The sequence below is a fragment of the Parasteatoda tepidariorum genome, chromosome 3, assembly GCF_982258835.1.
Source record: "Parasteatoda tepidariorum strain Cologne lab strain chromosome 3, Ptep-v5.0, whole genome shotgun sequence".
Taxonomy (NCBI): Eukaryota; Metazoa; Arthropoda; class Arachnida; order Araneae; family Theridiidae; genus Parasteatoda; species Parasteatoda tepidariorum.
The window spans coordinates 48,226,509-48,239,855 of NC_141757.1; the positions used below are offsets into that span (position 1 = coordinate 48,226,509).

General features: G+C 30.0%; 1 protein-coding gene across 1 annotated transcript in view; it reads left to right on the forward strand.

Annotated features, from left to right (window-relative positions):
* Positions 1-1,352: 1,352 nt before the first annotated feature.
* The window catches only part of LOC107446629 (uncharacterized), a 28,100-nt gene continuing 16,105 nt past the window's right edge, over positions 1,353-13,347 (forward strand). Inside the window, exon 1 of the mRNA XM_016061320.4 lies at positions 1,353-2,788. Within this exon, the coding sequence (XP_015916806.4) occupies positions 2,323-2,788 (466 nt within the window). The 5' untranslated portion in view covers positions 1,353-2,322. The remainder of the gene's footprint in view (positions 2,789-13,347) is intronic.

A 13,347-nucleotide genomic window follows, 5' to 3' on the forward strand; every position in this document is an offset into this window, starting at 1 on the left:
ATACTAACGGGGGATCATAAATTAATTGTTAAATGGGAGAAAAATGTAAACTATCTAAATCTGAAAAATAATAATAGAGGAAGCTGGTCTAAGTAACATCAAAACATGTTTAACTGGAGGTTGAATCCCGTTTCATATTGATTAGTACGTACACTTTCCTGTACTGTCATCTGTCAGACTTTGTCAATGTTTTTGTATTTTCCTCTGTTGAATACTAATTTGCGACCCTCCTCTCTAGGTGTGTACTTTTTCCTTGTTTTCATCTTTGATAACGATTCTAAAAAATACATATTAAGAGCGGTATTTATGGAACACCGTGTATTTGCAACGCTTAATACGTGTATACCTTTTTATTTCCTTTCTTGCAAGAATTAAAAAAAATATTTATTAACAATAGTCACTATGAACTCTGACCCTGTATAATCTTATGAAGTATTCATTTCTTGCCTAATTGATAATATACAGCTTTATATTTTTCCTTTTAATATTCAAGTCCAAGTGGGAAATAGTTTTCTGCGTTCAGGAAAAACCAATATTAAGTTTATTTAATTATTTATCAATTACTTAATTTGTTTTCAACAAATATTCTATTAAATACAATTGTTGTCAGAACTTATTATATTTTAACTATGTTTTGGGAAATCACGTATACTGTGCTTGATATTATTTTTGACAAGGTTAATCCATGAATAAAATTTTATTTATTTATTTACTTTTTGCTGCAAGGGTTACATAATAGTGCAGTCAATTGTAGCATTACAGTTGAAGTACACTATCGTTAAAAATAATAATTATTGAAAGAAATTCAAAATAACGTTGATAAGTTTAAGGGGATAGTGGCCAAAAAATTAAACTTTTTTTCATTTTTCAAACGGCAAACCTATTTCTTTTTATTTATATTTTATTTTCTTACTTAATGAATAATATTAATAATCATTGTAATCCATGTTCCCATAACAAATCAATACCTCTAGGGTTACTGATCCAGGAGTTTCCTTGTCTTCTGGATTGGTTCAAAATTACAAGGCTGAACATTAGTAGTCGTAAACCCAAAATCGGGTCGGCTATTCAACGACGGATATAAAATAATCATTGTAAATATCAATAGTTGGCATTCATTATCGAAAGTTATTAAAATCTTCTTTCCTTTTGTACTTCTAATAAATCGAGTAATTATTTTAAAAATATCTGAGATATATTTAAATAATATAGATTTATGTACGAAGAAAATAAAACTATCTTTCAATAAATAAAAGGCGTTATATGGAGAAATTCCCTAAAACACAGGTGAAACCAACAAAAAAAATTCCCTACTACTGTCCGGTGCGAGTGGAACTTCTGTCCACTCTTTCGACTGACACCGGTCACGCATCGTAAAATGGCGCAATAATAAGCGAAAGAGTAAATAATAAATGAAGGGGCAAGTCCCCCCACCAAACCAATTTTACCCCTCCTTTCGACCAATCTGCGTAGCCCGGAGTAACTCGGCATAGATTTCGGTGTTTGATCCATGTGACCAAACAAATGGTGACAACTCATTAAACATGGGGCCAGGGGTTCATAGAATCATTACTTGTTGGAACCTGTGTAATGTCACGGCAATCGTCAGCATGAAGCAAATCAGAACTTTTTTGTATCTTTATTGGGTTTTAACACACACAGCGCGATATCGAATACTATGACTTTTATGTCGCTGTGATATGACAACACTAGTCTTGATTTAATAAATATTTTGCTGAATGATTGGCGTATTACAGGAAAACAGTTTGATGTAGTTGAGCTCTAAAAATTTTTTAAGCTTTATTTATATTTCGGAAAATGTCCCTTGCAAGTTTAAACTATATTAGCCTTTATTAAACTGCCTTGATATTGAACACGACTGTTTCAGCAACAGAGAATAGTGCTTTTTTCTATTTATTATTATTATTAAAAACCATTCATTTTAAACGGAATAGAACATCACATTAGAAAAACGGAACAGTACATCGTATTGAAAAACAGAACAACGCATTAGAAAAGAAAATTTAGCTTCAAAATTTTAAGCTGTTTTTATAATTTTGAATATCCATTTAAAAATTAGTTTTTAGTATTTCAATGATTCTATAAAATAGATGAAATGTTCTCATATTTCATACAACTATTTCGCCGTTAAGATTTAATGGCACAGTACTCGTTTGTCAAAAGAACAAGCCTGTAATGAACAAAAACTTTAAATATATGACCACCCAATATTTGACTTTATATTGTATTCAATAAACAAAATACTATTTCGAGTGAGGAAGTCTAAAATATTAAACCTAAAGTATAGAGTAATAAGTACACATGTTGACCATGGATACCTCTGCAGACAAACAAGAAAACAATCCGAATTTTTGCAATCATCTAATGGCCTCAGATGGACCATCTCGCTATTTGCCACTGTTTGAAGCTGGATTTTGGCCTGGGCCAACAACACTATCACCTTTCCTGATGGGTTCCATGGGCAGAGATATTCCACCTTTCTGGCCAGTTCCATGGCTCCCACAATTATGGCCATCAACAACGCAAAATGTGAAACAGGACTCAATAAAACCAATGGTACCATCCACGCCAGTAGCAAGTCCTAGTGTTGAAAATTCTCCACAAGCTTCCAATGAATCTACGGAGAGAATAGAACAATTAGGAACAGCATTTAGATCACCATCTTTAAGTGTCAGTCCTACGCTGAATTGCACAACAAATATCAATGGACATAGACCAAGAACAGGAGCTTTTGTTGATCCACTTTTAGCACTGACGTCCATGGATGGTAAGTTAAAATTCTATCAATATTTTTTTTCATCATGAAAGCTAATGTTGGAAACACCTCATTGTTTAATTGTCAAAAACTTTTAATAATCATTTTGGTATTTGAACTATATTTCAATCTACACTCGCAAAGAAAGAATTTATTTACCCTGAACGCTTTAAATATCAAACATTTTTAGCAGTTTTTGTGTTGCTACAATAATAATAATAATAATCGATTCGTTTTTAAACATCAATTTCCATACATAAATAACAGAACACTGTAGTCGTAAATTTGGGCAATTATTGAAGATGTTGATAAATTTTTATATTTATTTTAGAATATAGCAATCTGAATAAAAGTAGTATGCATTCATTTATATTTATGCATAAAATTTTCAAATTGTATATCAATAAGTATAAAGTATATTTTACGCATGAAACGAAAATAAAGGTCGTATTGTTTAAATACGCGTATTCAATAAATGCTAAATATTTAATAAGTGTAGGGAATAAAGAATGCAGCCATTTTTGTATTTATTGCATTACTAGAAAAGAAGTAGACAAAAAATTATTTAAAAGAAAGTTAGAGGTATAATAAATATAACGATAAGTATAATGTTTCATACGACAGAGAAAAATTGACTGATATTTGCAATCATAATTAATAATTGTAAATATCAACCAATAAATGAAATTTTAGATATTTCTTTTCATTCCTTTATAGCCGTTCTATCATAAGGGATATAATTTTTAGGAGCAATCAAAATTTATTAAAATAAAAATTATTTTAATAACATTTACATTTTTGTTTAAAACTTATTTTCACGAGTACAGTTCTCAAACACAAAAACTTATAGCCCTTGAATAATTTACTAATGGTTTGACAAACTAAATTATTTAAAAAAAAATTTGAGAATAATCAGAAAAATATAGAGGAAAATAAAATAATATAGGAAAAATAATGTATAAATTTTATGAATTAGATATTATACAATAATATGCAGTAAAGGATTAAAAAATCTGAAAGCGTGCTAGCTCGGAAGTATACGAGCAATTGAAAAGCTAAGTAGTTTGACATGTTAAGAAGTATTTGTAAAGCTAATTAAGGAAGCTTAACTTTATAATGTAAAGAAACAACAAGAAATTATATAAAAACTTTTATAAACCTCAAATAGAGTGTAGTTTTAAAATATAATTTTCAACATATATGATTGTGTACATTTAAGGCAGAGTTGTGCTAAGCAATAGAGCTCTCATCAATAATTTCATTATAAAAGCGATACGTAGCTTATCAGTAAGAATTACGAGCAAAGAAGTTTTTTTTTTTTTTTAAACTCTCCAGCAATGTTGCAGGGTTTTTCCCATGAAATATATCTAGACCAAGAAATATACCATACTATAAATATACCAAGAACATACACCTTTCTATTCATGGTCATAATATTTCTTTCCCATTGTGTTGATTAAATTTTAGTAAAAAGAGTAAAATTCATGAAATTCATCTATGCATTATTATGTAAGAAAATTAATAAGATTTATTTTTCTGTGCATGGCCTAAATTTTTATGGGCTATTTTTTATTTTGATAGTTCGAATGAACGGAATTTTTGATTATGTGCAATCTAAAATTGAAACTTCTGTAAATTGTTTTAAGCAGCAATTTGTTTTTATGAAAAAGTTAATTAAAAACATATTTAAACGATTTTAAATATGTGACTGCTTCCAGAAAAAGTTTTATTTTTGCAAAAAAAGAAAAGCAAAGAACAAAAAAAAATGATTTGTAATAGATAAAAATCGTTTGTTTAGATAAGTCTATAAATAAATACAACTAAACTTTAAATAATTAAAAAAATTTAATATAATTCCGAAGTATTCAAAATCACCAAAATCCATTTCGTGTGATTTCTCGTGCCACTACAAATTAAACAATTAGCGTTGAGCATCTATATTTTTCCTCGCATCAATATTTTGTCTAGAAAAATTTTGTACAAATAAAAAAATTTGGAAGTTTTAAAAATTTGAATTCATTTAACGGTGTGCCGGTGGTTTATAAAGTTTAAATTTCACATTTTCAAAAGTACTTGCTTAAATAATTATACAGGTAAGAAGGTGATGAATGTGCTACCATAAGTTTTTGAGTAAACCATAAGTTTTTGAGAATTTCAAAAAATATCTGCGTCACGAAAATATGTACAGATAGAGCTACAAATTTAGTTTTGATGCACATCGCTATAATCTAAAACCAGGGGTTTATCTACATTTATGGATCAATAATGTGAGAAGATAAAATAGATTATAAATTGTATTGCGCGTAAAAGAAATAAACAAAAATTTGTCTCGATTAAGGCAGCAAAATTCACTGACTACCGTCACGAATCCCGCGTAAAAATTCTCTCCGTCCGTCAAACAGTTATTTCAGGAGGAAACGTTAACAAGAGGGAACAAAGGGGCACGTGCCCACTCAATAATTTGCCAAAATGCAAATTTTTCGGCAGTTGATTGCGCACAAAAAAAAAAGTTTTTTTTTTGTAACTGAACGAAAATTAAGTAATTAAGATTATTACATCCACTATTGTATTTTTTTTTTATTCATATATTTTACTGCTTATTATTTTTCCTTTTTTACTTAGTTTGGCTTAGTTTTGCGTTCTTAAAAGATAAAAAGTTACTAAAAGAGGAAGAGATTTTGAATTATTGATTTAATAATCTTCTTCTTTAAGAAGCTATTTGGGTATTTTTGTTCCATGTACTAAATCGTGGATGTTGGTAAAAGCAGCTGTTTGACAAGCAGGTGAAGTGAATATCTGTCCATTTTTTAAAAGGGTAAAAGAGGTTGTTGATTACTAATAAAAACTTCGGTAATGCACCCATTTTCTGAAATGTACTCGTCCATAAGTTTGATTTTTCAAAACAAGAACGTTTGTTTTATTTAAAATTTGAATTTCAACGCTCGTAAAGAAAAGTCGTTTGCTCTTTTAATCGTTTGCTCTTTTCTTCTATTTTTTTGATCAAAAGGAATTAAAGTGAAATATTTTTATTTTAAGATTACAGAAAAAAAATATTTATTTAAATTGCATTAATAAGATTAAGGTCTACTATTAGAAAAGAATTTTATTGCACAAATTTATAGTTACTTTTTATAACTAGTCATTTTTACAGCTATACTTACTTATTTTATCTGGATAAGGCATTAGTTAGTAAATGCTTGTTGGCATTAGTTAGTAGATGTTCAAAACAAAACTGGACGTTAATAACAATAATAATTGCAGAAGGAATAAGCCGGCAGATGGCAGGGAATAAATAAAATCCTGTCCTTTCAATATAACAAATATCGCCATAAAAAAAAAATTTATTTATATTAAACTCTCAAATTTAAAGCTTCTATGAGAAAAACTCATTACCATACAATCATTTATACTTAAGGGAGGAATAAAAGGGCATAAATAACTATAAATATTCATAATTTAATCTAAGCAGTCACTAATTTAGCCAAATGTTTGAATTAAAATAAAAAATGAAGTGAAAAATGTCTTGGTGTTGCTCGTAATTTCAATTTCGACTTTTTCTTATTCTTTTTATTGATTAGGGTTTTGTTTATTTGACATTTTTTCCCCTTTGCTTGTATATTTTTAATGTTTTCAAGTTTATAATCAGTGCACTCCTTATGTATGAAAGAGAAAATTTAAAATTGTTTGGGAAATATTGTTTTCAGCATAGCTCGAAAATTAAATTTCCCGGCTTGCCCGTGATATGCATTTTTAACCTTTATATGCCCAGCCAGGCATGTAAATATTTACCAATATCGTAAAGCACTAATTGATCTGCCCTCAAATTTTGAAGAAATCTTTGGAAGGGGCGAATCAAGGGCACAGAAAGGAAAGACTACAAATAAAATCGATTATATTTGATGATACCTAATTGTTACTGAATTTAATTAACTATATAAGAATTTTTTAAACAAAGTTTCATAATTTTTTGCTTCTCTAGTATTGCTTATATTTATTTAAAAAAAGGTTTATAGTTACATAATCTAAACGCACACATTTAGTGCCTTGTGTTTAAGAGTTTGGCATATTTTTGAATAATTTGATTCTCATGCGCAAAAACGTCAGTTGTCATATTTGTCTAAAAACTAAAGTAAATAATTGTCTTATTTTTTATTATTATTTTTAATAAATACTTTCGTTTTAAAATGCCTTTCTTCTTAATTTAGAATATTTTATTTTTGAATAGTATGACTTAATATCACTTACTTTAGTTCATTCACTCCCTAATGTTAATGAAAATGGTTTGAAAGTTGCTGTCTTCTTTTGAAATTAATTTTTCTTATATCTTCTGTAATACTTAAAAAATTATAATAATACATCAAAAATAAAGTTTCCTTCTTTTCGAAGCTATAAAAGTCAATAATTTCATATAATATGCAAAGACTGTGTTTTCAAATCTATTTTTTACTTGAAATCTGGAAAATCTCTTATGACAATTAGAGCAGGAAATAACGAAACAATTAATGTAACCTGAACTACTCAAAATGTTGACCAATCATTTTGCCAAATCTTCAAGAAGAAGAATTTTAGTCTAGGTTGTTTCCTGTGTCAAAGCATTTAGTAAGGGCTGAAATTGTATGTTTGGTGTTTAATCTAAGCAAAAATAGCTTTATAACTCATACAATACCATTTTCATACTTCATTCATACATTCATATCATTTTTTTCCGGTAAAGGATGTTTTGTTATGAAAAAACTAAGTTTTCCCCCTCTGAGGCGTTGAATTTGGATCCAAGATCAAAATAAACATGACCAAAAATAGGATGTTTTTGCGATTTTTTGAAGATATATCAAAAACAAAGCTCTGTATTAAAAGAATGTCGACGCAAAAGTTGTCGATCGGTAAATTTCGCATAAATTGACTAACATTTTATTTTTTATTTTCTAACCATCGTTGAACAATTTAGGGTTTGCGACTACTAATGTTCAACTCCGTAGCCTTGAATTTTGAACCCAATCCAGAAGACTAGGGAACTCCTGGATCCCTAGTCTTCCTGGATCGGGAGAAATTCACCTTCGTGGAGGACTTTTTGATGGAGCTAACCCTTATTACAGTTACATGCAGAGGAAAGCCACGAAGAACAACCAGGGTTAGATTGACGGCAAGGGGACTCTAAACCATGATCCTTCTACCCTGAGGATATTTTAAGTCAACACTGTGGTCGGTGAGAGCCGGGTGCGGAATTCGTACCTACCAGCCAGGGCTGGGATTCGAACCCGGTTCACCTCATTGGAAAGCGAAAGCTCTATCACCTGAGCCACCATGGTTCCAAATGACTGCCATTATCAGGGCCCACGCTAAGGATTTCAAATTATTAGCCAGTAAATTAACCAAATATCAAAAGTATTTGGCAATTTTCGGAAGTCTTCGTCAAATGCAAATCTTAACAATCCCCCCCCCCCAAAAAGAAAACTATTTTACAGTAGTTTGTTTCAGGCTTATATTATTTGGTCCCAATTCTAATTGGGTATGTAGCGCATTTACCGAAAATTGCAGTAATCGAATGAAAAATACTGATTTATTTAGAAAAATTCATTTTGACTTAATTTTGAGGATCGATTTAAATATATCTTTTTCTTTCCAGTATAAGAAATCATTCGCCAGTACTTCCGCTAAAACACAATTTTATTCGTCAAATTTACGATTTTATCGTGTTTGGCGAGGTGGCGAATGTTTAGCATTCCTTCCTGCAATATGACTGCCACTTTGCTTTAAATATGTTTATTTGACCTATTGAAAAGCTGACCTGAATTGTCAACTATTTAATAAATTTCCTTTTTTGTCAAAATTAATGCTGAAATGAAGCAAAGAGCATTTTGGTAACTCTATTGTCACAATACTACTTCCTTGATGTTTTGATGACCTTTTTTTCAATAATAAAATACAGGGCGTGGACAAAATAATGGAAACACTTCTATACTAATTCATTTTTTCATATTTCGCCAGAAATACTTGCATAATAATTAGAAATACATAATAATTTTATAATTTAGTTCATGTAATTTCTCATGCACATAAATGAATTTTAAGGCTTTTACAGGGTGGCCACCCACCTGGAAAGCCTTGAAAACCTGGAATTATCAGGGAATTTTTTCCTACTGGAAAAAACCTTGAAAAAACAGGGAAATTTGGACAGAAACCTGGAAAAATCAGGGATTTTTTAAGGAAAAGCTGGAATTTTTTCTTTGATTTTTCTTAATTTTACTAATTTAAATTATTTACTAATTTTCTTAATTAAAATTATTTCACCAACTGTTATACCCACGTCTAGACGAAAATTTATTGCCAAACAGTTGAAATACCATCAACTTAGCAATACTTCGCTTGCATCAAAATTTGGTTCATTATAACCTTGTTAAACTCCCATGGTTTCTTAAAGAATAGAGAAACTTTCCAGGTCACCTCATTCCCATAACGTGACCTGCTGGCTAGCACTCTATCCCATGAGTCAATGATGATAAATTAACATTAAAAAAATAATATTTTGAATAAAATACTTCATAATATTAACACTTTTCTTGAATCCATCCTAAACTTTATGAGGGAAAAAAACACATTGACCTGGAAATTTTAGGATTTTTACCTGGAAAACCTGGAAAAATCAGGGAAATTTGAAGACTGATTTGAGTGGCCACCCTGTTTTAGAGGTTTGAGGGATTAAATTACAAAAGATACATAATAAATTACAAAGGAAAAATAATGTTTTTGAACACCCTATGCCAAACAATGAAGCACGAGATCTGTAACTTATGATAGTTATTTTGGTTACAATACGCAATGATTACAAAAAATTTCGTAAGTCCTTAAATATTTCTGGACATCTGGACATCATTATTAAAAAAAAATAATTTTTTTGTCTTAAGTTTTTTTGCTATAACTTTAAAAATATTCAATAAAAGTAAACAAATTTTTAGATCAATTTAAAATTAATTAAAAAAATTTTGCTTTAAAATTTGAAAAAAAATTCGTTTATAACTGCGCAAGATATGAGTATCTAATGTTGTTCTTTTTTACTGCTCATGCGGGGGGGGGGGTAATTAAAAAGAAATAAAAATTCCTAATTTTCTAGGGAATCGTCTTTGGCAACTAATGCAACAAGTGAGATTTAAATATCTTACATCTTAAAAATCTTAAAATCTTATATCTTAAAATTAATTTAATATTTAAATATCTTATATCTTAAATATCTTATATCTTAAAAATTTAAAAAATTTCTAAAGTAGTTTTCGTACTTTTTAAAGGAAAGCTCAAAATGGTACGGGGTTTTATACAAATATTATTTTGTATCATAAGACAGAATTTAATAACAAATGATAACACCTTAGAACAGGGGTGAGCAATCTTTTTTAGTCGAGGGCAAAAGATCGTGAAAAAAAAGTTTGGGGGGCCAGATAAAAATTGCTAAAATAAATAAAATGAAAAAACGATAAACAAGTTTTACTTTAAATATTCAATGAGATGAATGAAATTGTGACTTCATTTTTAAAAGTTCCTTATATTGAGGTTCCAAGTGAGATGTACTTATTTTAAGGAACGAGGCTAAATGTTTAGTTATTAGTCTACTTCTGAAATGATTTTTTCTAAGGTTCATCATTGCAAGCACTTGTTCACATATACAAGATGAAGAATATATGACGATGATGTTCTGGGTATGATTCATTAATTTGGGAAACTAGCTTTTGGTTATGATTTGTAAAACTCAAACTTTGGCATACTTAGAAACAACTGCTTTAGATGGCGCCAATCTACGGCTATTCTATAAAGAACTTCTTCTTTCAACATTTTATCAATTGAAGCTGTCTGTGTTAGCTATTTCCATCAATTTATGCTTTGTAGGACAAAAATAGAGAAAGTAAAAATGTTATCAGTAACTTTGTTAAAAAAGAAAGAACGAAAATAGCTTTAAACAAAGTAGACAAGAAAATTGATGTATATTGTTTATATTCTCCACAAATTGGCAAATTCAAATTCTATCCACGGGCCGGATGAAACTTTCCGGTGGGCCACAGTTGGCCCGCGGGCCGTAGTTTGCCCATCCCTGCTTTAGAATATACTTTAACACATCAAAATGTGAATAAGGGAAGAAAACAGACGAAGAAAAAAAAAGGGATATGTTTATGAACGATGATCTTCAACAATGCCGATGCCATTTTTAATAAGTCTTGTTTAATAGTAGAAATGTGGAAAAGCCCTTATCATTCTGAGCATTCTTTTAAAAAGTAAAAAACTTCTGAGAAAATTGCTTGAAACTTTTTAAATTTTTAAAATAATCAAATTGGACTTCTTTCAAATAGGACTTAGTTGCATTTACATTTTTTTTGTCATCAGAACCTATGAACCAGAACATTAAAGTTACAATTTTAAGTATTCGAATTGAAGTTTAAGTTGCAAAGTATTGTAAAGTACCAAAAAGTGTTAGCTATCAAATTGATAATGCAAAATTTTCGATTAATAATTGTTAATTAAACAATTAGGAATCCATTCACATAGGAATTAAATAGACCCTCTTGTTTCTGAAATGCAACCCATGAAAAGAATTTTCTGGGTTATTCAGTACAACGATTATCAGTTATTATTATTTTTTTTTGGACCTCTAAGTGATCAATCTTCTTTTGAAAGAACTCCTACTAGATAACCCCATAGATAAAATTTATTAGTAGTGAGCATATTAACAAACGAAAGAATATTAATTATTTTGAAGAAAAAAAACTAAATATAAGGAAAGAAATTTATCATTGTTCTGTTAATAATTGCTTAAAGTTTTTGTGTCAGACGGCTGATTTTGGGTTAACATCTAGTTAATTTCGGAGTTTGTTCTTTGATGTATGAGCTGAAGGCAAACTATTGCTTTTTTTTTAGTTGTCAGTTGCCAAATTAAAATTAGATTGCAAATAATAATGCACTTTTCAAACGCGTATTTTCTGTCTTTAATTTATTCAACGTATTATCACTAAAATTCTTTAGTATAATTTCGCTATTTTTTTTCCATAGTCATTTTGCTTAAATAATTTCATAAAGATTACCGAAATATGTATTAAGAAACTAGAAAAACTAGAAAAAAATCACATTAGCCGAGAAAGAAAAAAAAGTAGTGCGTGGAGTCCCTCCGCGCGGAAGAAGTGAAACTTCGTAATGTGGAAATAAAAATAGGAAGGGGTAGAAATTGATTTTTAGTAAAATCATATTGTTTCTTTAAGACAAACTTTATTAACATTGCTTACAATTCACAATTGATCACGTCTTTTAATTATCATTTTCGAGTGGCGAAATATACAAATCTATAACATTTACAATGGGATTATGGTAACTAAAGTAAGATACGAAATGCTTGAGTTCTATTTTTTTCAATATTTCTTGCAAAAACTGCATCAATGGTAGTTCCCCCTTTGGTTGTTGGATCATTCCTACCATTTATCATTTCCAGTACAAATTTGTCTTTAAGGAAGGTTAATAATGTTTCAGCTTCAGATAACGAGAAATTCACATTAAAATCTCCTGCAAGGATCACAGGCCGCTCACAATAATCAATTTCTTCACCAGTAACGTCTACCAGAACTTGTGAACCTGCAGTAGATAGTGGCAATAAAGATTTTGCAATAAATATTATTTAATATCCCTCATGGCTGCATTTGGTGAAATATAAATGACAATCAGAAAAGAGAAAATCTAACAATCAATTGATATTCACAAGAGACGTACCTTGACATAACCTTAAATCCGTCGCATTGTCCGTGGGATTGTTTTCACTCATTTTTTACAATTGTTATACACTAAGTTTGAAAATAAAAAATACTACCCTATTAAATTATATGTGTGTCAAATCAAACTAAAAAAATATTTACAGAAAAACAATTCGCGATCGCAACGAACTATAGGGGGCGTTGTTGTATGAGACGCATACCTGCGATTTCCATATGAACCGTCATTCAGTTACTCTGGAGACGTCGTTAATGTAGCGTGTAGCATTGCAACGTTCCTTCTTTAATGTGGCTTATTAAATTTAAAAAAGAAAAATGCTTGATATTCTTTTTTGTGCTGTCTTATAGATCTCGCCTAAAAGTTTCTCCCCTACCTGAATGATTGATGAGGTGGGCGGAGGAGCTCTATTGAAAAACCGCACCTGTTCCTGTAGATGATTACTCGCCAAATCTTTATGATGCCAATGACGATAAAGGGTCTCAAATGGAAAACCGATTTCCCTCCGTTTTGAGAGACATAGTTGATTAATTCTTCCTTTAGTGGGAGAGTGAAACTTGCGAAATTTTTCGGATGCGCAAGGTATTTTTAGGGATTTGAGTTAAAACATTACACGACATTTCCGAGTGTTTTTTTATGGGTACCGTTCAAATGACAAGGGGGGGGGGGTACTCCAATGCTAACTTTTTGAAGATTATCTATACATATCGTGTGTCTTCGTGCATTTTTTATACTTAAATTTGAAGGGCATACTGCATTGCATTATCCGATTGAAAATGCTGGGAATAATCAAACTGTAGCATTTGCTTTTTTATTTTTTTTTTTTTGAAACCTCA